Here is a 26,107-nt window from a genome sequence, read left to right as displayed (position 1 = left end):
TCCTGGCTGCCTAGCAGCTCAGACCCAAAATAATCACACAGAAACTATATTATGTACAACACTGGTTGGCCCATTAGCTCTAGCTTCTTATTGGCTAACACTTATATCTTAATTTAAACTATCTAGTAATCTGTGTATAGCCACATGGCTGTGGCTTACTGGGTAAAGTTCCCAGCATCTGTCTCCCCCAGGGCTCCATGGCTTCTCCTTCTCTCTGCCTCCTTTCTTCCAGCATTCAGCTTAGTTTTCCCCGCCTAGCTAAGTTCTACCTTTCTATAGGTCCAAAGCAGTTTCTTTATTCATCAATAGTACCAATAGTATTTACAGCACACAGATGGGAATCCCACATCACACACACACACACACACACACACACACACACATTAATATAATAAGAAAAGATTTATAGGGCCAGTGAGATGGCTCAGAAGGTAAAGGTACTTGCTTTACAAACCTGCCGACCTGAGTTCAGTCCTCAGAACCAGATACACACTTATGCCCATACATCACCCCCACCACACACACAGCAGCAGCAGAATAATCATAATAAATTGAAAATATTAAAAGAAGAAGATTGCAGCCTTGTCTATCCAGGGTAAGGGTCATACGCAACAGGAACGTGTCATTGGCTCTCTGAGAATTATTGAGTACCTAATATCTGCTTTCATTTTCCCCTTCTTTCCTGTCACAAAATCATCTTTTTAATAATCCTGGACAAATATTTTAAAACAATGAGCCCATGGATGGATCATCCACTCTGGGAAGCCCCTGGACCAGGAATTCTGGGAAACACAGGAAGCAGAAAGGTCATGGTTTATGGGGAAAATCCCACTGTTTGATGATGGGTCAAACTCTGAGAACATGTCTCTCCTCACTGACTACGTGACCCATTAAAAAAAAAAACCTTCGTGTGTGCATATGAGTATTCATGCATGTGTGTAGAGGTGCGGGGAGAAGCAGGCATTGGTTCACGACTTCTCCTGGTTTGAGACAGCTGTCATCTCCAGTTTCCTTTCTGTTGTGTGTGCCGGGCTAGCTGGCCCCTGAGCTTCCAAAGGTCCAGTGCTCCCACCTCACTGTATGAGCACCGGGATTACAGATGCCAACTGCTACATCCAGCTTTGGGGTGGGTTCTAGGGACTTGAACTTAGGTTGCCCAGGAAGGGCTTTACCCAAGGAGCCAACTCCCCAGCCCACATGGTCCATTTTTTTTAAAGTAGCACTTTCCAAAGCATCACCCAGTTTAATGTGAGACTACTTCTCCCTCCCTCCCTGCCTCCTTCCCTCCCTCCCTCCCTCCCTCCCTCCCTCTTTCCTCTCCTTCCCTCCTTCCTCCCACTCTTTGTTCACCTGACATCTGAACAGAGAACCAATGTGGGATTCCCCTCTATTTGCTGTGAATGTTTTATTATCATTGGTTAATAAAGAAGCTGCTTTGGCTTGTGGCAGGGCAGAATAGAGCTAAGTGGAAAAAACTAAACTGAATGCTGGGAGAAAGAAGGCAGAGCCAAAGAAACACTATGTAGCTGCCAAAGAAGACAGATGCCAGCCAGAACCTTACTGGTAGGCCTCATGACAATCCACAGATTAATAGAAATGGGTTAATTTAAGATGTAAGAGTTAGCTAGAAATATGCCTAGGCTATTGGCCAAACAGTGTTATAATTTACGTAGTTTCTGTGTGATTATTCGGGTCTAAATGGCTGGGAAACAGAGAACTTTCTGGATAGACATATCTTTAATGCGGTAGGCTAAGAAAAGCCTCTTGGATGCTGTGAGAGGTTAATCAGAATTCAAATCATTTCAATATTTATTTTGTGGCTATTCTCAAGACAGGGTCTCAGGTAGCTGAGGATGACCTTGAACTTCTGATTCTCCTGTCTCCACTTCCTGAGTGCTGGGATGACAGGCATACAGCATCACACCCAGTTTGTGCAGTGCTGGGGATCGAACCCAGGGCTTCAGGTGTGCTGGCAAACACTCTACCTTCTCAGCTATGTGCTTCCCTTCAACACTCATTTTTAAAGCCAGTGAGGATTCTGTTGGGGTGGAGCTCGGTGGCAGGCCACTCCCTGCCTTATGTATGAAAAGCCTTGGACTGATCACCAGCTCCATGAATATAGTCAGAAATGCAGAGTTCAGCTCACGTGAGGAATTAAATGGTGGTTTAGGAAATCCCAAGTAGGAACTCAGAAACCAGTGCTCTATATCCAAAGGCCACCTGCAACCCCAGCTCCCTGGCAATGGCCTATGGATGTCAGGTGACAAGCAGAGTCTCTCCCAGCAGGCCCTGTCCCCAGGCCTATGGATTCTGAACCCCAAGGAGCAGAGAGATAAGAGGAAGAGTCCGTGCTACCCTGCCCGACTCAGGAATACAACTGGGGTGGCTATGATCTTTAACATTATTTAACCACTGGCTAAAGATTAGGGACAGATGGCTCTGGGTCTCACAGGGGCACAGGTGGCTTCTCAGAGTCTTCCATCAAACAAATAGGGACATCAGAAGAGAGGAGGAGAGAGGGATGTGGGATGGACAGGGCCTCCCTTCCTATGAAGATCTCAGGCCTGTCATTACCGAGGAACGCTCCTAGGGATAGAAGCAAGGTCCAGGCCGTGACTGAGACCAGAGATTTCAGGCTTCCCTGAGTTCCAGGTGTGCTGGCTGCCTTTGAGTGTCTGTCGCTGTGAAGATGGAGCCAGACACTTTTTCTTTCTTCCCAGCCTCAAGCTGGGTCTTCAGCCCTCCTCCTCCACCTCTTCCAGGGACTGGGACTTTCCAGGCAGCTGTATGTCACCTTTCATTCCCAGTTCAGGCAGACTGCAGCTGCGTGCCCATTCCAGAGAAGACTGAACTGAGCTCAGAGTTGGGAGCGTCTGTGTCACAAGATTCCGGTGTCGGAGCTGGGTGATTCATCCTGACATCCACCCACTCAAGGTCTTCCCTGTGGTTGGAAGACGAGATAGAGCCCTGTCAGAGAGATGTGAGGTGGACAGAGAACATCATGCTGAGAAGTCCGAGGGTAAAGCCAAGCCTGTGACTCTGGCCTCAGCCCTTGCCCCTTACCCCTGGATAAGAGGCCTGGCCAGCTCTTCACATAGCCTTGTCTTTAGGACTGCAGTCACCAAGCCATGGTCCCCACAACCTGACTCTGATGACCCAACCCATCCTGGCCCTGTGAACTACCTGACATGGGCCCTGCTGTTGACCACACCCACTGCCAATCACTCAATCTCTGCCCCACACTTTTCTCTCGGAGAGTTTGCAGTTCGTGTCTGACTGGTTCTTTCTCTCTGGGCACAATACTCAGTACACCACAGGGCAGAGCGAATAAATAGTAGGCTCTTGCCAGTGCCTGGGAGTCATGCGTGTCCATCCTCCAAGTGCCATCCTGAATCCAGGCTGGGCAACCACTGGCGATGAGACAGTGGGAAGGGACGGTGGAGACGTGGTGGCTGGGCCGAGGGCCTCCTTCAGCTCTTCTGCAGATCCTTGTTACTGTGACAGAAACACCTGAAGCAACTTAAGGAAGGCGGAGTTTATTTCAGCTCATGGTTTCCAGGGTACAGTCTGTCACGGTAGGGAAAGCAAGGCGGCAGGAACGTGAGGTGTCTGGTCACATCGTAGTCAGGAAGCAGGGAGCAACGCATGTTGGCGCTTAGCTCACTCTCTCTTTTTTCTTCAGTCCTGGGATGGTACTGATCCCCATTCAGGGTGGGTCTTCCTCACTCACTCAAACCTTTCTAGACACATCCTCAGAGACACACCCAAAGGTGTGTTTCCATGGTGATTCTAAATCCAGTAATTGACAAGGAAGGTTAATTCACATGCCTCCCTCCTTTCTTCCCAGGAAGCCCCTATGATGTCAGGGTCGCCCTGGCACACATGCCCTCCTTTGGCTCAGGTTCTGTGATGTGGTGGCCCGAGAGGGCGTTTCTGCCCTTAGGACCCAGTGCAGGGAGACTTACTGTCTGAGGAAAAGCCTCTTTGTGTCAGGATCCTAGATCTAGGATGATTGTACTTTACCCTAGGGCGGGCCCTTCCCTTGCTCAGGAAGAAAGTGGGTGGCCTCGGAGGGTGTGCAGCTGGAGGCAGAGAAGGGCTGGGGTTTGAGCTTGGAAGATGCCACGCATCCACGAGACAGCCCACCTGTCTCATTTGGCCCTATCCTGGTGAGAACAGAGGCCAAGGCCATCCTGCCCACCATGAACTTGGATAGGGATGGGAAGTCCTCTGATTAGTGAAATGAGGCAACCGCTCCCCCCTGGGGCCTTCATTCTCGGGCTCTCACCTGGGCCTGTGGGGGTGGGGACCCGGGAAGGAGGCAGGTGACAATCCCCCCAGGAGAGGTGACAGCCCCGAGGTGGGAGCCGCCACCGCCACCTGAGAGTGGGTGAGGAACAGGTTAGCTGGGTGAAAAGTTCGCTGCGAGGGGAGCTGTCTGTTTCCCTTTCTTAATTTATCCACTATTTGGCTAACCTCACTCTGAACCCAGGCCCGAGACCCCTCGACTCTCTCCCCCGCCTCCCCACTGGGCTCCTGGGCCACCACTAACCCTTCGTCTGCCTGTGGCCAGGCAGGGACACGCTGGCCTTGAAGCATCCTGGGGCCCACAGGCTGCCTGGGGGAGAGGCTTGCTGCCCGGCCGGCAGTTATTTATGGCTGAGATCGTCTCTCCATCTTCAGTGACCAAAATAAAGTCCAGTTGCCACTTGGTGTGGGGCCCCAAAGGCCAGACATCCACCAAGCTGTCCAAGGTGTCCCACCCGCCGCCTTCACCAAACGCACAATGGCACCGAGAGAGTGACCTTTCCTTCACGGCCATCTGTCATTCTGGCCTAGGACTGCAGCTGGACACATGGACCTGGTGTCAGACAGAAGGCCAGCCTCCTTCCCAGGCGCTGGCGTTGCTTCTGTGACTTCATCTCTCCTTGTTGCTCAGAGCAGGCCCTGCAGACTCATCTTTATCCCAGAACCACTTTCTCTCCCTCTTTGCGCCTCCCACCATTTTATATCCTATTTGTATAAATGTTTATATTCTACCTATGTCCAGCGTATTGTGAGTGAATGCATGCACACGTGAGCACACGTATGGAGGTCAGAGGTTAACTTGTAGGAGTTGGTTTCCTTTTTCTGTCATGTGGGATCTGGGGATTGAACTCAGGTGATCAGCTTTGATAGCAAATATTTCACCCTAAATCACTCAGCTGGCCCAGCTCTTGATCTCTTACACACATGAAAAGAGGGGGAGTCCAATTGACTCTGACAAGGGGACAGGTTGGGGAGCCGAAACAAACCTTCAGTATCCCCATCGCTGGCAGAACAAACCCCAGTAGCCAGTGTGGTCAGCCCGGCGCTCACTTTCTATGACAGCTCCTCTTGGTTGCCAGCTTGACGCAACTGGGAAGAGAAAACTTCTATTGAAGGCCTGCCTCCATCAGGTTGGCCTCTGGCCGTATCTGTGGAGTGTTTTCTTGACTGGTAATTGGTGCGAGAGGGTCCAGACCACTGCGGGTAGAGCCATCCCCAGCTGGGCCTGGGCTGTATAAGAAAGGTAAACATGCCAGGCAGTGGTGGCACGCACCTTTAATCCCAGCACTCAGGGAGGCAGATGGATCTCTGTGAGTTCAAGGCCAGCCTGGTCAAAGAGCGAGTTTCAGAACTGGCTCCAAAGCTACACAGAGAAACTCTGTCTTGAAAAACCAAAAAAAAGAAAAAAAAAAAGAAAAAAGCCAGGGAGCAGCGTTCCTCTGTTGTCAGTACTTCAGGTCCTGTTTGAGCCCCTGCCCTGATTCTCAGTGATGGATTGTGACCTGGAATCATAAGCCAAGGGAACCTTTTCTTCCCCCAGTTGTTTTTGGTCACGGTGTTTCTCACAGCGATGAGCAAACTAGGCCACCTTCCCCTCACTCTCATACTCCCACTGTGCTCCGTCTGGCAGCTCCGAAGCTCACTTGCTCCCAGAAAGCAGTAGAATAAAAATACACAAAGAACAAATTGTCCCGTCCCTGTCACCTCTGGGCCTCGGAGGCTTTTCCTGGATACTCTGCTCTGACTTGGGGGTGCACAGGGACATGTGGTCAGAGCAGAGTTTGCCATGGTGGTAATTTGGACCTCACAGGCATGGGGTACACATCCCTCTGTAGCCAACAAGTGACAGAATATTCTGTTGTGTATGGTATATGTGTTTATATGTATCTGTGTGTATGGTATATGTGTTTATATGTATCTGTGTGTACGAATGCGTGTGGAGGTTATCTCAGGGTTTCTGTTGCTGTGAAGAGACACCATGGCCATGGCAGCTCATAAGGAAAGCATTTCTTTGGGGCTGGCTTGCAGTTCAGAGGCTTAGTCCATTATCATCATGGTGAGAAGCTTGGCGGCACACAGGCAGACATGGTGCTGGAGAGGTAGCTTAGAGTTCTGCAGTTAGAGGGCAGGTAGCAGGAAGAGGGTTCTGGAAACCTCAAAGCCCACCCCCAGTGACACACTTCCTTCAACAAGGCCACACCAACTCTAACAAGGCCATACCACCTAATAATGCACCCCTACAGACCTAATGGGGACCATTTTCATTCTAACCGCCACAGGTGTCTCCCTCGCCACTTCCCACCTTCTTTTCTGAGGCAGGGTCTCTCACCTACCCTGGAGTTTATTGGCTTGGCAAGGCTGGCTGGCCAGGGAGTCCCAGGAATGTTCCTGTCTCAGCCTCTACAGCACTGTGATTAGCAGATGCGGGCCACTGCTGCTGGCTAAGGTCCTCATGATTATACAGCGAGCAGTTTACAAAGTCATTTCTTCAGTCTCCCAAAATGGTTCTTAGAGGCTGGGTTTGAACCCACAGTTCTTTTACCGCCACCCCTAGCCAGCCATTGTTTTTATCAACAGCTGCTTGGTGTTCCTAATCTGGGCGAATTGGGATTTCTTCTTGTTTACTTTGCAGAGTCCTAAGCACAGGGCTCAGTCAGTGTCAGATGGGTGACTCCCATTCAGATCGCCACGACAAACATTCCCGGCCCTTAAAGACTTCTCCTTCCCCTCCCGGCTCTAACCGTACCAATTCTAAAGATGATTAATCACCAGACCTGTTTCGAACTTCCTATGAACTGAATCATGCCAAGAGAAGTCTTTCATGTCCGGTTTCTCCATATCCACGTCCATGGCAGGAACCCATGTGTTTTCAGTGCTGTGTAATGTTCCACCACAGTGCTATTAACCAGAGCCTATCTATAACAACAGATGAAATGAGCAGAGCTTCCAGGGCCTCCCCCAGGCAACACAATGTAGCAATGACCGTCTTTCTGCAAACCTGAGAACCTATCTATGCTATAACAGATAAAATGTGCACAGCTTCCAGGGCCTCCCCCAGCCAACACAATGTAGCAACAACGGTCTTTCTGTAACTCTCTGTGTGTGCCAGAACTTTTGCATCATCCTACCCATCCCTGGGCCCCTGCCTCCCTCAAGCTACCCGGTTGTGGGACCCTTCACCTCCCTCAGTCTTGTTCTCGACCTGGTTCTTAGGGCAGATGAGCCAGGCTGCATCCAAGACGCTGGTGTAGAACGGCCTCATGCAATCCCTCTGGTTTTAGCTATCACACAGTCTACGGGTTTTAAAGTTTCCTCACAGTCAGTTTCAGAATCTGGAAGGTCGTCTCTAAGGAGCAGCTTTGGTCACAGCCCTTCCCTTCCCTGTCTCTTTCTCTAAGATGTGCCGGAAGGTTTACAATCCCTCTCAGGGGCCACCGTGTCCTCTACCCGTGGTCCTGGTTCTCTCCCCAGCTCTTCCTTTTCCGTCTTCCACAGAGCTACCCTGCCTCAGCACGCATGCCTCTCTGCATGCTCCCCACTCTTCAGACTCCCATGCGTGCGCGCGCGCACACACACACACACACACGTTTTTGGAGGTCTCCCCCATTGCCACCTAGCAACACATCCTAAACAGACGGTCATTTTCAAGGCTGGCCTCTGCCCCTGAGAACAAAAATCTCAGGCAAGGTGAATGAGCCCAAGTCACCTACAGCAAATGAGGAAGATAAATCAGGGCCCTTCCCAGGATTTCCTGATTTCTTCTTCTAAGGGTCTGTGGTGGCTCAAGGCTCCCAGAAGACACTGCAGGCCCCAAAAAGCCTCTCGCCCTGCTAGGCAGGGGCACTTGCTACCAAACAAGGGCAAAATGCACTGGAGCCTGCACGGCCTCCTCCTCTGGGCAGTAGGAAAAGCTGCTCCCGGTGCCACCAGTGGACGAGAGGCCACATGGCAGTCTGGGGGTGGGTAGTGAGGGAGTCCCTCTCCCTCTCTTCCTCAGGGCAGTGGGGATGGGATGACAGACAGGTCGGGCCTGCTGCCCAGCACCACACTGCCAACTGCCCACCAGGATGCTAACTGACTGCCTGTCTTTAGGATCCTGCCAACTGCCCGTCACCTCGCTAGCCAACTGCCAGTCAGACCAAGTCCTGGGAACTCCAGAGTGCACGTCAGGACCGCAGCCAGCTGTCACTCCCAAGGCCCAGGGGACAAGTCAGGGGTCCCACCACTGGTCACCCTGATGACAGCTACTGTTTGTGCTACCTAGCATCCTGTCACCCCTTCCTTGGCAAGGAACTCAACATCTCCAACTCTCAGTCTGTGGGCTCCAGGGCTGATTTGCTTCTTGGCTGCAAGGGACATAATACAAAACTCAGGCTTCGCCTATCGGAGTATCCCCTGGCTGCATTCATTGGTTTATATGTGGGCAAGGGACTCAACCTGAGCCTGCTGTAGCCAGTAAGAGTTAAGTCTGGGTAACGAGCCTCTTGCTTTTCCTACTGTCCTTGAACCTGGGAAGGTGCGGCTGAGGCGGGAGCTGAGGCAGCCTTCTTGTTATAGCTGAGCAGAAGGCAGCCAGTCCAGAGATACAGAAATGAAGGAGACAGAGAGGCTGGTGTGGGTCGGGTCCTGGGTCCAGCCATTTCAGAAACCAGTTACCATTGGGCTTTTTGGACCTGTGAAGCAATAAACCCTGCCTTTTACCAAGTAGGGATGGCTGTGAATAGTTCCAGCAATCACAGGGAATTTTTCTGCTGTCGGTGGTGGTGGTGGTGGGGGTGGGGGGTGGTTGTGGTGCTACCTGCTGGCTAGGGCGCCAGCTATTAGATTTCTGTCTGAAAGGGTTAGGCAAGCCTCACGGGATTTGCTTACCCTGGTTGAGGCTGCTGGTGTGTGGGCACAGGCCAGAGGCTGAGAGTTGGAACTGGGTCCCTCTCTGTGGCTTGGTGGCACCTGGGAGTACTGGGACTCAAGGTGGCAGCAGTGCAGTGTCTGCCAAGGCTCCAGCCTGGCTTTGAACTCCTCACATCCTTCTCAGAAGCTGAGATGTCACTGCTCTTTATGGCTGAGGACAGGAAGAAAGATGGAACCACTGTCTTGAGTGAGTGAGGTGGGGACTAGGGGGTGGCTGACTTGGGGCTGGCAGAGAGAGAGAGAGGTAGGTACACCTTACACCTTCCCATAGTGGTCCAGCAGGGCTGAGGCTAGCACACTCTAATCATAGAAGGTCCCAGAAGTCCATTTGAAGTCCTCCTGCTTATCCTCCTTTTTACAGTTGGGCCAAAAGTCGGTTCAGATTCTGGCAGTGAAGGCAATGACATGGTTGAGATATGGCAGGAGGTGTCCGCTTGGGCCAGATAAAGAAAACTGTTGGTGAGTAACGGCAAGTACCGATCTTTACACAAATGGCTTCTTCACAAAGACAAAAGGCCGGGGATCAAAAGCAGGAGTTTGTAAGCAGACTCTGGGGTTCAAATGCCAACTCTAGCATCGCTTAGAGACTCCTTTCCCTGCTAAGCAGGTAACTCCAGGTCTTGTTACTGTTACTACAAAGGAAATAAGATACAAATAAGTAAATAAGATACAAAGTAATAATATACACATTTATTAATGGATCTTTACTAGTGCAGAGACTGATAGTTCGTTACTTGTATTTCTCTTGATTTTTCCCCTCAGTAACTGTGGATGGGCAAGGCCATGGGCTTCATCTCCAGATGAGGCTTAGGAAGGAAGGTGAAGCTCCAGGTCCCACTGAACCAAGACGTAGAGTCTCAGTCAGGTATGGACAGCTTCAAACTCCAGACTTGCCCTTGCCTTGCCTCCTTCCCAGGCTCTCAGCTGATCTGGACAGACAGAAAGCCAAGCTGTCTTCTCTCCCTTAGGCATCTCACACAGAGCAGACAGCAAGAAGGGTGGGCTGGGATAGACCCTCTCCTGCCCACCCCCAGTACAAAGCCCAGGCACTTGGACTCCAGCGTGGCACTTGGGACGTGTAAACTCACGTCACACTCTCTCCAGGCTGGAGCAGCTCGCCAGCCCAGAGCCAGGTTCTCCCGCCTGCCTCTCCTAGTCTGGGGTTTTGCCCAGACCCGGTCACCTTCCCAGGCAGGATCCAATTCCATCCCAGCAGCAGCCTGGGATTGAGCACAGCGTGTGTCTTCTTCAACTGCTGGTTTTCTTTGTCTTGGGAGCCTTGAAAAATGAAAGGAATGATAAGGATTTTTTTTTGGGGGGGGTGGGAGTTGGTAGAAAATTCTGCAGATTCTGGGTAACTCACCAGGAGAGAGGCATGGAGGCCTGAGTAGAGACCTTTTGGAGGTTTAGGGATCCAAGCCCTGGAGCAGGGAGAGTCTCACGCTGCTGGATCTGCTGGTCTCCAGGCAGACAGGCCACTATAGCTTCCTGAACCTCAGTTTCCACAGCTGTGTGCAGCAACTAACTGATGCTGACTCCTTGTCCTATTTTATTTTATTTTTTTTATTTTGAGAAAGTGTTGAGGGAGCTCCTTCCGCTCCTTCAGCCAATAGCCGCTGAGATGCCAGCCCACTGGGGCGTGGTCTCTCTCCCTTTAAAAAAGCGGCTACTTCCCTTTGCTCTTGCTCTGGCTTCCGGCTCCGCTTCCAGCTCCCTTCCTGATTGCAGGGAGGGCTGTTGTCTGGGACGGTGATCTGTAAGTTTTTCCCCTTTAAAATAAATAACCTTTCTAATAATCTAATTCCAAACTGGTGTGGGATTGTTTGTGACTTACGCCTTCAAGAAAGAACAGCTCTGGTTGTCCCAGGACTCACTATCTATACAGATCAGGCTGGCCTCGAATTTAAAGAGATCTGCCTGCTTCAGCCTCCTGAGAGCTGGGATTAAGGGTGTGGGTCACACACCCAGCAGCTGTGGGTTTTTGAAACCTCAAAGGCTACTCTCAGCGTCATTCCCCTGCCCCAGCAAGGACACCCCATAGTCCTTCTCTAACAGTTCCACTAACTGGGGACCAAGCATTCAAACGTGAGTCTAGGGCAGCGATTGTCATTCAAGCCACCACACCCCACAGCCCTGGGGTGTTGCTAAGGAGAAACAAGCGACCTGAAGATCAAATGCTCCTAAAAGGGGCACTCAGCTCTTTAGAAGACATTCCACAATGTCCAGGGGTCTGTTTTTGCTCGTCAGCTAGTGGGTGAAGACAGGGGTACTTACTGTCAGGTGCCCCATAGAGCCCAGGGCAGCACAGCCTATCCACAGTGACCCCGTCCACAATGGCAGGAACACTGGGCTGAAGTCTTGACCATTTAGCAGTACACTGTGGCTTTTCTTGCTTAGGAGCTACACCTGGACATGGAAGGGAAAGTAATCGGAGAATAGGGTATACTAGGAGGAAGGTCAGCTTCCATCCCAGCAGACAGTCAGGTTGTGCCAAACGCTCTATCCTCACCTGGAGTGTCTGGTCTTAAGGAAGCAAATGCAGCAAGCAGATGTTGTTCTCAGACGTCCATTAACTGTGATGGACAGATAAACTGTGGTCTAGTCAGAGAATGGAAGAATTGTTTGGCCGTCCAAAGGAAGTGGCCTTGTTTGACATTTTCCTTTCCTACTTGTATCTGTGTGTACATATTTGTATTGCTGTCTTTTTCCTGCCTTATTAATGGGCTGAGAACTTCTAAGCCTTATATTGAGTAGAAGTGGAGAGAGGACGTCTTGTCTTGCTCCTGATTTCGGTGAATGCTCTCAGTTCTCCTCCACTTAATCTAATGTTAACTAGAGGTTTGTTGTATATAGAATTTATACTGAATGGTTCTCAGGTTGTCCCTAGTCTCTTTTGATTTTTATGGTGAAGGGATATCACGTTTTATCAAAACTTTTCAGCATCTCTTGAGAAGGTTGTATGAGTTTCATCTTGATTCTGTCTACATACTGTTTTTTTTTGAGAAAAATAATTTATTTTTTTAATTATGTAAATATGTGTATGTATGCTCGTGGGTTTGTGCATGTAAGCTCAGGTGCCCACGAAGACCAGCCCTGAAAGATAGATTACACACCATCGGACCACACAGTTTAATGAGCTTTACTCATTTTTTAAAGATTTATTTATTTATTTATTATGCATATAGTAGCCTGTCTGCATGTATGACTACAGGCCAGAAGAGGACATCAGATCTCATTATAGGTGGTTGTGAGCCACCATGTGGTTGTTGGGGATTGAACTCAGGACCTCTGGAAGAGCAGCAGTGTGCTCTTAACCACTGAACCATCATCTCAACAGCTGACGAGTTTGACTCTTATCTCAATAAAGCTACGTGGTGTGCACTGGCCAGACAGCTTCCTGGGTTAGCACAAGCCACCAGTGCAGTGTGATGGATCTTCTCGGTTGTCAACTTGGTTACATCTGGAATTAACTAAAACCCAGGTGGTTGGAAACACCTGTAGGGATTCTTTTTCTCAACTAGATCATTTGGAGTGGAAAGACTCATTTTAATCCAGATCTTTTTGAGGAGGGAAGATCCCCTCTAATCTGGGCCACACCTTCTGTTGGCAGCCTGTATAAAGGACATGGAAGAAGGAAGCTCACTAGCAAGTCCATTCCTTTATTGGCATTAGAGCCTACTTCCTCAGGATTCTGGTGAATACTGAAGACCAGCTGAGACATTTGCTCTCATGGGTGAACATCTGGATTCTTGGATCTTTCGTTGGTTGACAGCCACTGTTGGACCAGCTTGACCACAGCCTATAAGTCATTCTGATAAATCTCAAAAATCCATATTTTATATATCTATGATATATGACATATGATATGTGTGATTTATATATTTATGGTATATGATATATATGATTTATATATACATATAGATGATATGTGTGATATGAATATATATATTCATTCTCTCAGTTCTGTTCCTCTAGAGAATTCTGACTAATGCAGAGAGTTTTGCTGCTACTTACTTTGGTATGATTCCTCTGTGTGGGCCCTGCAGCTCAGTCTTTCTGTTCACTCTGGGCATTCCCCATTTGGAGAACAGCATCCCGGAGAGGCGACAGATGCCATTTCCAACTGTGCCTTCAGAGGGGACATTGCTGTTTCTTCTCTTCCCAAGCCATGGGGGCTGTGAGTGCCAAAGGGTTCTCAGAGACAAGGATGGCAGGTTAGCGTCCCCCAGGCGCTGAAGGACTGCAACCCTGCTTTCTAGGAAGAGCCTTCCATTCTGCTGGGGACTCTGCACCCGCCCTCCCCTGAGGCCTCGCCTCACCCCTGCACCATTGCCCATGGTGGGGTCTTCTGAGTACCAGCTTATCACACCACAGTCACAGCCAGCCGTACCTTGAGGGACGTCACCACCACAGGCCAGGCAAAGGCAGTGAGTGATCCAGGGATCTTGAGGGGCGGGACATCAGGTCATGTCTGGGGTGAGAATATCCTGTCACTCACTGCTTTAACTTCACTGTGCCTTCTTAAGCTCAGCCCACACTGGATAGCCAAGCAGCCCAGAGACAGAAGGGCAGGAGAGATGGTTTTACAGAGGAGGTGGCTGAGCCCAGATTGGACCCCGAGGGTATGAATTGCTTCCTGTAATAGTGAATGGTAACTGTTATCAAGACAGAACCTAGAATGACCTGGAAGGAAGGCCCCTGAGCTTACCTGTGGGAAACTGTTTCATGTGGAAAGAGACATCCTAACTGTGGGAAGGACCACCTCCTAGGTTGGAGATCCTGGTCTGTTTGGAGACCGAGGGTGAGCTGAGCCCTAGCATGCTTGCATTCACGGTTCCTACTGCAGATCTTGCATCCATGTCTCCAGCTGCAGACATAAGGTGCCCAGCTACTTTATGCTCTGACTTCCTCGACTTCCCCAGCATGATGGACTGTCCATTGGACCGTGAGCCTGAGCAAACCCTTTCTTCCTTAAGTGCAACGGGACAGGAGACTCAGACAGCCTCCCCTCCTGCCAGATCCCAGGGCCTCCCACTTCCTGTAGAGCATTCTGGCTTCATGGTTAGCCCCAGAAGGCTGGGGAAGTTGGGGTGCCTGTCTGAGCCTTGGCTCTGCTTGGAGGATTGTGACTGAAGACCTCAAGGACTGAGCTGGAACTTTGAACAGATGAGGCAGGGTGGCCCTCAGGAATGTGAAGAGCTTAATCCCTCTCCACAGCCCTCCATGTAGATAGAGGTGGAGTCGGGAGTGTCTCTTGGGAAAACATTTTACGCCGATCCATTTATTGTGTGTGCACACATACGTGTATGCGTGCATGGGATACATGTGGAGGTCAGAGGCTAATCTGAGGGACTGGTTCTCTCCTTCTACTCTGTGGCTCTCAGGGATCTAATTCAGGTCATCAGGCTTGACAGTAAAGTGCCCTCCCTTATCGCCAAGCCATCTCTCTGGCCCCCAATCAATGTATTTTTGATTGTGGTTTTGATACAGGGCCTCCTGCATCCCAGGCTGCCTTCAAACTCTTTATGTAGCTGAGGATAGCCTTGAACTTTTGATTCTCTTGCCCCCATCTCTCAAGTGCTAGAAATAAAAGCACGTACCGAGCCTGGCTTTTGCGGTATTGGGTATCAAGCCCAGGGCTGGACAAGGCTCCACCAACTGAACCGCACTCCAAGACCCAGGGAATGTTTGGGAACTGAGTATGAAGTGTCTGGGAGTGGTTCCAGCCCTGCCTTCTGCGTCAGCAGATAGTTCTCGCCTTTTGGCTTTGCCTAAAGCGAGCGGTGTGTGTAGAGAAGTCCTCTGGGCTCTTAGTTCTGTCCCAAATCCTGAGAAACGGAAAGATGCTCTTCAGGGGAGAGGGAGTCCCACATGGGCCTCCTCCTTCCTCTCCCAGCCCCTCCCCACAGAGCTGTTCTTTGAGGACCTCAGCTTCTGTGCTTTGTGGCCAGGGTTCTTTTTGTCTGTCTGTCTGTCTGTCTTCCTTTGGATAGGAACGTCGCAAAGGTGAACACTGCCTCCCTTGGGATGGGGCTCACAGGTAGGAGAGGCAGGGGCCTAGCAGTGCCTCCTGGAGTCAGCTCTGGAGCTTTTAGACATCAGCTTGTTCCTGGGAGAGTTGGTTTCTCCAAGTATTTGGTCCCCGGGAGCTAGTGGTATCCACAGGACTGAATTCCTGACCACTGGCCCAGCCAGACAGCCTGCTCCCTGGAGCAGGGCCAGTCAGGGCTGAGGTCTGATGCCTCCCTGGACTTGGCACCCACCCCTGAGCTGCTTCTCTTTGGGGCTGGGGAGGAACCTACAGCCTGGCAACTGGGTCATTTCCCAGGACCCAAGGCTTCTTTGCAAGGTTGGCACAGCCTGTTATGTCCCTCGGGGGGTTGGCGCTTGTCATTCTCCTTCACTTGGACAAGCAAAGGGACAGAATTAGCTCTCCACTCTCACTCTTGAAGCTCTCCAGGCAGTCAAACCATTCCAGTGAGGGACCAGAGAGGGTTCCTGGGAATACGCCCAAGGCCTTTTCCCTGGTTCCTCTGGGAAACAATCCAAAGAAAAAAAAAAAGACCCAAAACGGGGTGTTGGTGTGTGTGTTGTGGGGGGCACAGACTTCATCCTACTACCAAAAGAAACCATTTGCATTCTGGGAAACTCAGAGATCCCCGTGTAACCAAGGTAATGACCATTCTTGGTGGGGTCTCCCCTGGATCCTTACTGAATTTCTAATTTAAAGGCCAATGGAAACCCCAATGATCAAAGCATCTCTGAAAGGTTGGCCTGAAGGCAGGCCACGAGCACAGAAACACATCAGCTGCTCAGAGATTGTCAGGAAACTTGGGGGCTCAGCAGGTCGGACCCCACCTTGCCCCATCCACTTTTCCCTGTCCACTAAGATGGATCCCCCTCAGCCTCTCTCCCAGAAGAGCCAGCCACAGGCACCTGCCTTGGACATCATCCAGACACTACAGGGGCTGAGGAGGGTAGTAACATTCCACACATTGGAGACACCTGTCCTCAGGGACCAAAAGGAAGCTGACGGATGGTCCTGACTTGACTCCTTGTTGCTTGTTACTGTCTGGTGCCTTGGGAACCCAGGAGCCAGAGCTGTGTTCAAATTCTGGACCTGGCCAAGCAACATCCTGATCTGAACTCAACTTCTCATCTGTGGAACAAACTTCTAAATTCTCCCTTTGGAAGGGTGCTTGGGAAGAGAAACAGGCACCCATCTCTGCAGCGATTGCTCAGCCCCAGCAAGGGGCCCTGGGCTGCTACATCCTTGAGTTGAAGTCTTCTTCCATGGTTTGGCAGACCATGTGATCATCCTATTAGCTTCCCAGGATCTTCAGCAGGCATGGTCACATGACCGGATCTGGCCAATGAAATGGGAGTGGAAGCCACATACACTATTTCCAGGCAGAACTTGAAGAGAACATGATGGTGGGCCAATGTACATCTATTCCCTGGGACAACTCATCTCCGGGAGTGGCTGCCCAGAGTGAAGACGGTTTCATGAATAAATTGAGTTGCAGGGCAGACACCTTCCCTGTTGGAAACCGTGGTGATCTGGTGGTCACAGCTGGCTGACACCCACCACCAAGTGGTTGGATTGTTCAAAGTGGTTGCTTTGAGCTGTGTTTTGTTTTGTTTCTGTATTTTGTCTTCAGTAGCCGCAGGGAGAGCTGGTAACCGACACAGCAAACGCCATGTTTTAGGTGGGCAGTGCCCTGCAGCGTTCCATGCACACCAGACACCTAGTGTTTCTCCTGCACATCAGCCTGTTGCCATGCGGGTCATCCCATCCTTGTGAGCGTGAGGTCCAGCCTGAGGTCCTTAGGTCTATGTGGCCTTTGGGAAGCTTTCAAGGAAGCTCCCCACTAATCAGAGGCCTGGGACCTTCTCCTTTTGTGTGGGGACCACCCCTGCCTGCTCTCTGCCACTCACCTGTAAAAGCTGTATAGTTGGGATGCTATTCCTAATCTTCCTGTCTGGGGACCACCCCTGCCAAAATGATGAGGTGCATCTTCTGCTGGTATCATCTTGGCAGTATCTTCTTGGGGGAGACAGCGGGTGCTCAGCGAAGGCTGACTTTACTTTTAAGTTGGTGGCCAGCGGGGTCAAGGAAGGACAGACAGTACTATCTGTGGTGAATTCTTCTGTAGATTAGCTCTCAGGGATTCTACCACGGAAGCCATGTGTCTGGAAGGGCTTCCCCCACCCTCTCTCCTTGGACTGGGCTGCAGGCCCTCTCCTGCTCTCTGTAGACCCTGAGATGAGCCCTTCCTTCTCAAAGGATGGGGCTTTGTGGTTGGGACAGGTTCCTTCCCAGCTGCCTCCCTCCCAAGGACGTGAACGAAGGGAAGCTGCGCAAGCCACCTCTTTATTTGCGTTACTGCCATTTAACCAGTTTGCATGAGCTGAGGGTGACAGGGTTCGGAGGGGAAGGCAGAGTGTCTGGGGACAGACTCTCCTGGAAATCGTCGATGCACGCTGCTCAGGCGGGTTAGACTGGAGAAGCAATTTAACAATAAACCTACAGAGTGAGAAAGGTACAAAACTGTCAGGTGGCTGCTGAACGGCGTCTCGCCTCCCCATGGGGGTCAGAGTTACACACATCAGTCCTGCACGAAGGTCCTGGAGTTGACCCGGGAGCCGCAGAATCTTCTTCGCGGGGGACAGGGACAGTCCTGCCCACCCAGCAGACGAGCCGACACACAGGCACCCGGGTGTGCGCCCGGGTACTGTGGCTCCCCTCAGGCTCCATGGCTCCTCAGGTGTGTCTGAGGAGCCTCTATGTCCTCCCCTTAAAGGTGTTCATACAGGTGTACGTCCCTGAGAACCTGTGGATCTCCTCCAGTGCAGCCTGTGGGAGTATGCTGAGGGGAGAAGGGAAGACGGTTAGTAGGGTGGGCATCAGTGACAGGGTCAACGGTGGCAATGTCATATCGGGTAGCAGACAATGGTTTTAGGGCCTCTGCAACCCACACACCAACTCCCCTTCCAAAGACAGCACCTGAACTCTGAGAGTCAGCACTCTGATCAGGTGAAGGGCCAAGCATAGGAACAACAGAGAGAGTGTGTTCTCAGCGACTGGTGCACTTTCCATGTGTTCTGGACTTTCCAAGATGCAAGCTGAAACTTGACTGTCTTTGTGGTGAGACAGAGGTGGCTACGTCATGAGGGGATCCACCCAGTCTCGGATTAATGGACAGTCTGAGTGACTCTATTATAGAAACAAGCTCTCGGGGTGGGGGGGGGCATACTTGCTCTGTCCTGTATGGGCCAACTCTCCATCACGTCACAGGCAGCAGGAAGGCCCCTGCCAGATGCCATGCCATGCTCTTGGGTGTCTCAGTCTCCAGAACCCCAAGATGTATGCACTTCTGTGGGTTTTTGTTTTTCAGTCTTGTTCTATTTTGAATTACGCATTTTGTGCCTATTTGTGCACTTGCATGCAGTTGCTCACTGAGACCAGAAGAGGGCATTAGATCCCCCTGAAACTGGAGTTAACAGGAGGTTGTAAGCTGCCTGAAGTGGGTGCTGGGAACTGAACTCTGGTTTTCTGCAAGAACAAGTGTTTTTAACTGCTGGTCATCTCACCAGCCCTCCTTTTAGAAAGAATCAATCTGTGTGTGTGTGTGTGTGTGTGTGTATACAGTCACCTGCTTGCAGTGCAGTAAACATATGAAGGGCAGACATCAGTGTTAGGGAATCCAGTTCAGATTCTCAAGCTTACACAGCCAGCACTTCACCGGCTGAAGGCACCCCCCCCCCCCACAAGCTTGGTGCCTACTCCGCTAGAGGATCCCTCTGGCAGCAAGAGAGCATCCTGGACTGAAGGTCAGGGTATGCTGGGACAGTGTGACCGCTCCAAGTGCCCGCTCCCCCGCTCTCCACGCCTCACCTCTGCTTGCACAGAGGCCAGCAGAGTGGCAGACGAAGGGTTGGTTGCCACTGTTCCCTCAGTCACACAGCCAAGGGTGTGGCCTTCCTGAGTCGATGTTTGATGATAACAACAGGGTGAGCCTGGAACCAGGGGCTGAACTTCCTGATGAGCAGGAGCCACAGCTCTCCCTGTGCAGAGAGCACACTGAGCCATAGGCACTAACTAGCCCCTTCAGCATGGGACCCAATGTAAGGTCTTGCTGCACCGAGTCTGGACAGTGTGAGGCAAATTCCGTGCTGGGAAAATTCTAGAGGAGACGACATCTCCATTAGGAAGCCCACCTCCCAAAGATGGTCTTCCCTGGTAAACCCCACCTCACTAGAGCTGCGACACTTGTCCAAACGCTGAGCCTTTAGCATGAAAATCCTGTTGTCTTTAGACTCAGCTACCTGGGAGCTGGGGCTATGCCCGCAGAGAAGTGGTTCTTAAAAATGTGGTCCAGGAACTCTTGGGGGTGCCTGCGATCTCTCTAGGATACTTAGAGTAACACCACAGTATGACCTGTTTTTCTCTTCTTCCTTCTTTCCGTTTCCTTCCTTCCTTCCTTCCCTTTCCTTTCCCTTCCTTTCTCCCTCTTCCCTCCCTCCCTTCTTTCTCTCTTTCTCGGCAGGGTCTTTAAAGAATATCACCCAGGCTAGCCTCAAACTGACTGTGTAGCCGAGGGTAACCTCACACTTCTGATCCTCCTGCCTCTGCTAGGCAGGCTCTCTACCTACTAAGCTGCACCCCCAGCCCATCGTTGGTCGCCTTTCCTTCTATTTCCTCTGCACATGCGGTGGGGTTTCTCAGGGGTTTTGCTACAGGGGACTATCCCAACTGACAGAAATCCGATGTAAGAACCTAGTTGTTTCAGATTAAACCAGACAATGGCGAGATCTACAAGAACACAGCCCGCATCTCTCCCGATGACTTGTCTGTGGTGTTTTAGAAAGTATAATTGCGGTCACAAAAAAATATATTTGGGAGTTGAGGCTAGATTGGAATACCCAGTGAGATCCTGTCTAAAGAGATTAAAACGGCAAGAAAACAAACAAAGCAGCTATGATAACTTAATAGTTCTGTTACTGCTCTTTACAACTAAAAAATATTGTAAATAGAAACCACTGTGTAAAACTTGCCCCTCGGTTTTAATTTCTAACGCAGTAAGTAGTGGTAGACAAAACTCACATAAACAAGAGCTGTTTGAATCCCGCAATAATTTAAACCAGGCACAATAGTGCACACTTATAATCCCAACCCTAGAGAGACAGGAGAATTGCAAGTTCAAGGCCAGCCTAGGCTTTATAGTGTGTTCCAGGTAAGCCTGAGCTACATACAGTGGGGGTTCTCCCTCAAAAACAAATTTAAAAAATGAAAAAATAAAAACAGACCTCATAGAGAGCCTTAGACCAACAAGTCTGCCTTACTGCCCAGCTCAGTCAGAGGTGCTACTCCTCAGCACCCTGTCCCCAGCAGACAGGACTTTACATTCACTTTCTCCGGCCTGTTGCCTTTTCTCCACTAGGGCCCACTGGCATAAAGGAAAAAGCTGGGTCTCGACCTGGTGAAGAGCTCTCTCTCCCCACCCCATACCTTTTCAAGATAATGAGGATATTCATGGTCCATGGGAGCAAGAGAAGGGCCTGGTTTTGCTGCACAGCTTCGACCGTCCTCCGGGCTACTGTCTCTGGCTTCAGCGGCGGGAAGAGGTTGGGAAACCTGAAGGCGGGAAAACACTGGTTTCTCCAGGAGAAGTCGACCTTTCGGCTGGGCACCTTGGTGGTGGCTGGTGTGTCTGAGGGCATCACTTGGGCTCTTCTGTGTGAGGGACTGGAGGCTGTGGGATTCTCTCTCAGTCCACGCCTATACGAGTCCCTCAGTCCTGGTCCCTCCTGCCCCACCATGTGGGTGGAGTTTGCCCACTAGCAGGGGACATCTCTAACAGAGTCAGGGAATCAGAATCTACAGTCTACAGCATGGGCCAGCCCTCAGTCTTTCTTACTGGGCCATCTTTCCTCATCAGCCCCCAGAGATCACTCAGCCTCCCATATCGCTGGGGGGCCTCTGATCTTACCTCCTTTCTAGTTGCCTTAACCACAACCACATCTAGAATGGCCTTGCTCATCAGGTTGTTCCTTGTCAAGGGCCTGTCTCCATCAGGTTTCCTGAGTGGGGAGGCCCCGTGAATCTCACTGCCTGTTGCATCATTCTCAGTACCTAATAGGTCCTGGTACACAGTAGGTGCCTAATAAATACTTGTCATTTTGCCCCACTCCTCTGTTGGGCCTTTCTGCCTGGGAGGTCCTCAGCCTGCTGCTTCACTAGCCTGCCAGTCAAATACAGAATGATTTGCCATGGAACTTCCAGATGAACAGGCATCAAACAACAGGGGTTTCCCATGCCCGTCCAGAAGCATCTGACCCCAGAGCTATGCACCCATTTTGTTCCCCAAGTGTCGGGCCCATGCACAAATAGTCTCTCCAACTTATGGATAAGGAAACAGCGGAGCAGGGGGCAAACGGGTGAGCCCCTAGCACCGCTCCAGCAGCTGTTTCTGGCTCTTCTTGCTTTTCTCAGTCTGAAGGTACAGGGCATGGGCTGCTGGCCCTGACCTCTGTCCCTCAGGGGGCTACGATTCACTCTGGTGCCAGTAAGATTAAGGGTGGTGAGCTATCAGTTATCATGTCAAGCCTGAGCAAGGGGCAGCCTTGGGGCTCACAGACTGCTGTGCCTTCCCTGTACTGCCTCAGTCACGTGACAAGTGCAGCTTGGGTCTGTTCATGCATGAGTGTCATGTGTGTGCAGGTAGGTAACATGGATGTGTGTGGAGGGCAGAGGTCAGGAGTCTTTTCTTGAGGAGTCATGCACTTTGGCGTCTCTCATTGGCCGGGACTGACTGGCCAATGAGCCCTTGGGATTTGCCGGCCTCTGACTGTGCATAGCTGGGAAGACAAGTGCCTGCTACCTGGGCCTGGATTTTTATAAACTTGGGTTCTAAAGATCAAGTTTTGCTGATAGTGAGTGATCCTCACATAGGAAACTTGTGGCCTAGAAGGGCTGGCCTTGGGTTTTTCGGAGAGACGTGTGCTGAGGTCCAGGGATTCTGGCGCCCTTTCTGTGAAGACTCCTGGCAGGGTTGGCTCAGGAGAGGTGGCTGGTCTCACCGGCGCACTGACCTGACTCGCATGCCCTGGAACATCTCGGTGCTGGTGTGAAAGGGCAGCACGGTGGTGGCGCTGACACCGGGACAGTCCAGCAGCCCCAGGGTCAGGCTCTCCATGAAGGCGAAGGCCGATGCCTTCGATGTGCAGTAGTCGATGGCGCCGGGGATGGCCGAAAGCGCAAGCACGGAGTTGAGGCACACGATATGGCCGTTCTGCAGCTCCAGCATACGCGGCAAAAAGGCCTTGGTGGTCTGAGGGTGGGGAACGGGGGTCAGTGTGGAGCAGCGCAGCTTCTGCCAAGCCCTGCACCTCTGCACTGGGGCGAACAGCCCGCTCTAGATGCATAGCTACCCTAGCGACTTAGCCCTCCAGTACGGAGCGGCTGAGGCAGCCAGTCAGAAGTTCCCGCGTCTCCCTGCCAGTCAGTCATTCCATTTATCTAGCCACTTTGCCATTGCACGTCCCTGCCGGCATGAGCCCTGGTGCCACTGAACTTCTCTTTCCCCTCCTCCAACTCAGGTTTCCTGCCATGCCTACGGCTGGCACTGGGCCAGGAAAACCCTTACCCAGAACTGGCCCAGGGTGTTGACATGCTGGGACTTGAGGAGGGCATCGTCATCACTGTCCATCAAGCTCTTCCCGTGGACCACAGCGGCATTGTTCACCAGGATGGTGATGTCACCCACCTGCGGGCAAGAGGGGGCTGTGGAGCCGTGAGGGCAGCCAGTCCCTGTGGGCTGTACCTGCAGGGGCACAGACCGGGCTCCGCAACCACCAGCCACATGGCTTTTCTGAGCATCAGTCTTGTTTATAAATGGCGCTGGGGCCATACCAGCTGTGTCTGAGGATTAGAAATAATTTATGGTACATACTATACCCGGAATGCAGCGTATTTATAATAAATGAGGTTATGGTCACATAAAAATGGTTAATGTTACCATGAGTGGGATAAGGAACAGAATGAATTTTTTTCCCCTCTTTTGGCACTCACTGATCTACCCAGCCCAAATGTCTTGGATTAGGGAAAGGATTTTCCCAGAAGGCAATGGGACATTTGTCTTAGAGAGAAACTCATAAGGTCTAAATGTCCAAAGGACCACAGAGATATACTCATATTGTATTGTCAACCCCAGTCCCTGCCCAAGTAACTTGGACGAGCTTCATGAAGAGCCCCCAAAAGTCCCCTGCACAAAGCCAGTCTGCCATAGCCACACTCCCTCTCAGGATGCATGAATTCAATATGCTGGGGCCAGACATGCCCAGGCTACTGACCTTCTCTCTGACAGCTTTGGCCATCTGGTACACCTCTTCCCGGTTGCCCACATCACAGACAAAGTAGTGGCACTCGGTGCCCATCTGCCGAATCTCCTCTGTGGTCTCTTTCAGGCATTTCTCAGTCCGGCCCCAGAGAATAATCTGGAAGGAAAGAATTCTGGCATGGAATAGGTGTCTCTGAAACAGACTGTATTGATATAATGACTGATATCAGGAATTTAGAATTTCAGTAGTCTTTAAAATGCTGGCTTCCTGGATTCTATCCCAAAAGTACACAAAGAAAATTATTAACTATTAATTATGATTGTGTGTGTGTGTAGTGTACCACAGTGCATGTCTGGGCAGGCGTGGAGGTTAGAGGACAACTTTTAAGAGTTGATTTTCTCCTTCTGCTGTGGGTTTGGGGATGAAACTTAGGTTGTCAGGTTTGTATTTATCTGCTAGCTGTCTTAGGGTTTCTATTGCTGTAATGAAACATTGTGACCAAAAGCAACTTAAAGGGTTTATTCAGGTAACTAACAGTCAGTCATTGAGGGAAGTCAGGACAGGAACTCACGCAGGGCAGGAACCGGAGGTAGGAGCAGAGACCATGGAGGGGTGCTGCTTGCTGACCTGCTCTCGTGTGTGCTCAGCCTTCTTTCTTATAGAACCCAGAACCAGCAGCCCAGGGGTGGCATAACGCACAATGGACTGGGCCCTCCCCTCTCAATCACTAATTAAGAAAATGCCCTATAGGTTTGCCTACAGACAGATCTTATAAATGTCCTATAGGTTTGCCTACAGACAGATCTTATAAATGTCCTATAGGTTTGCCTACAGACAGATCTTATAAGTGTCCTATAGGTTTGCCTACAGACAGATCTTATAAAGGCGTTTTCTCAATTGCGGTTCCTTCCCTCAAATGACGCTAGCCTGCATCACGCTGACATAAAATTAGCTAGCACAGTGGCCAACAAGGAGTTTTTTCTTTTAATTTTATTTTATGTGTGTGTGTCTGTCTGCACACGTGTGTGCCTGTGTGTGGGTATATGCACACGAACGCAGGATACAACAGAGACCAGAAGAAGGCATCAGATCCCCTGGAGCTAGTGTTACAGATTGCCCAGTATGGGTACTAGGAACAGAACTCAGGTCCTCTGGAAGAGCAGCAAGTGCTCTTAACCATTGGGCCATCTTGGGGCCCCAACAAGATTTTAAAAGGGATACCACCTATGCTTAAGTGAGCCAGCTGTTTCTGAGCACACTTATGGCCTATCAGCTAGTGTGTTAAGTTTGTACCTTTCTGAACACACTTATGGCCCATCAGCTAGTGTGTTAAGTTTGTACCTTTCTGAGCACACTTATGACCTATCAGCTAGTGTGTTAAGTTTGTACCTTTCTGAGCACACTTATGGCCTATCAGCTAGTGTGTTAAGTTTGTACCTTTCTGAGCACACTTATGGCCTATCAGCTAGTGTGTTAAGTTTGTACCTTTCTGAGCACACTTATGGCCTATCAGCTAGTGTGTTAAGTTTGTACCTTTCTGAGCACACTTATGGCCTATCAGCTAGTGTGTTAAGTTTGTACCTTTCTGAGCACACTTATGGCCTATCAGCTAGTGTGTTAAGTTTGTACCTTTCTGTCCATTCCTCCCAGCAGGACACTTCCTGCCAACCCAGGTCTGGCCTTTTCCTTGATTCTTAGAAGGAACAGAAAAGCTTTCTGTATACTATTCTAGAATGTTTTCTGTTAGGGACCAGCTGGCCTCGCCAATTATGTTTAGAGCTGGGATTATTCCCACCAGCCACTAGGAAGGATGGGGCCACATTCTCCTTTTACAGGGCCCTGGATGGCTTCCAGCTCCCTGTGCTCACACTGGGAAGGAAGGATACAAGGAGGGACAGGAGAGAGACAGTAAGACTCCTGCTAAGAAGCAAGGGCTTCCTTACCCAGCAGGAAATGAGTATAGGAGTGACCCAGTGACCTTGACAGGGCCTGTAAGTGGGTGCTTAGAGGGGTTGGGCAGGTATGGCTGGTTCATAGGAATTGACGTTTGGCTGGTCCTCATCCTTGACCTGAAGGAGAATAATACCTCCCCACACAAAGGAGCCCAGGTTTGGGTGTCTGAGGAGTTAGCTGCCCTGAGATGTAGCTTTATGGTAGAGAGGTAGAACTAGGCAACCACGGCATCCAGGAAAATCAGCATAATAGAGGCTAGGCTCCAGCAAGGGTCTGTGTTTTTTTTCTTTTTAAAAAAGTTTATTTTGTGTATGCATGTGTGTGTGTGCCTGATGTATGTGTGTGCGTGGCATGTGAGCCAGTGCCTGTGCAGGCCAGAAGAACATGTGATCCCATGGAACTTGTTACAGGTGATGGTGAGGCTCCACATGGGTCCTCTGCAAGAGCAGCAAACACTCTTAACTGCTGAGTCATCTCTTTAGCCACAGCTCTGTTGCTTTTCTCTTTAAAATCATCCATGAGGGGCTTGATGTCACTAGGAACCCCTGTGGCTTTCCTAGCACAAACAGGTGTGCAGAGGGTCCCATCTAAA

General features: G+C 50.7%; 3 protein-coding genes across 9 annotated transcripts in view; 2 read left to right on the top strand and 1 right to left on the bottom strand.

Annotated features, from left to right (window-relative positions):
- The window catches only part of Vps13d (vacuolar protein sorting 13 homolog D), a 256,944-nt gene extending 243,930 nt beyond the window's left edge, over window positions 1-13,014 (top strand). Inside the window, exon 71 of the transcript XR_012907550.1 lies at window positions 12,830-13,014. The gene's annotated coding sequence lies outside the window, so the exon portion shown is untranslated. The remainder of the gene's footprint in view (window positions 1-12,829) is intronic.
- The window catches only part of LOC142833354 (arylacetamide deacetylase-like 4), an 86,120-nt gene continuing 70,973 nt past the window's right edge, over window positions 10,961-26,107 (top strand). The window contains exon 1 of the mRNA XM_075944635.1: window positions 10,961-10,975. The gene's annotated coding sequence lies outside the window, so the exon portion shown is untranslated. The remainder of the gene's footprint in view (window positions 10,976-26,107) is intronic.
- Dhrs3 (dehydrogenase/reductase 3) overlaps window positions 17,576-26,107 on the bottom strand; it is a 33,329-nt gene continuing 24,797 nt past the window's right edge. For 4 of the 7 annotated variants that reach the window (XM_075946694.1, XM_075946689.1, XM_075946690.1 and 1 more), the window contains 5 exons: window positions 23,575-23,718; window positions 22,869-23,045; window positions 22,315-22,553; window positions 20,732-20,857; window positions 17,576-18,089 (listed from right to left, as the gene is read on the bottom strand). In XM_075946694.1, coding sequence (XP_075802809.1) covers window positions 18,005-18,089; window positions 20,732-20,857; window positions 22,315-22,553; window positions 22,869-23,045; window positions 23,575-23,658 — 711 coding nt within the window. In that variant the 5' untranslated portion in view covers window positions 23,659-23,718 and the 3' untranslated portion in view covers window positions 17,576-18,004. The remainder of the gene's footprint in view (window positions 18,090-20,731; window positions 20,858-22,314; window positions 22,554-22,868; window positions 23,046-23,574; window positions 23,719-26,107) is intronic. The other 3 variants (XM_075946692.1, XM_075946693.1, XM_075946691.1) reach the window with 1 other exon arrangement.

The sequence above is a fragment of the Microtus pennsylvanicus genome, chromosome 13, assembly GCF_037038515.1.
Source record: "Microtus pennsylvanicus isolate mMicPen1 chromosome 13, mMicPen1.hap1, whole genome shotgun sequence".
NCBI lineage: Eukaryota > Metazoa > Chordata > Mammalia > Rodentia > Cricetidae > Microtus > Microtus pennsylvanicus.
The sequence above is the reverse complement of the archived record's forward strand: the minus strand, read 5'-3'. Positions and strand labels throughout refer to the sequence as shown.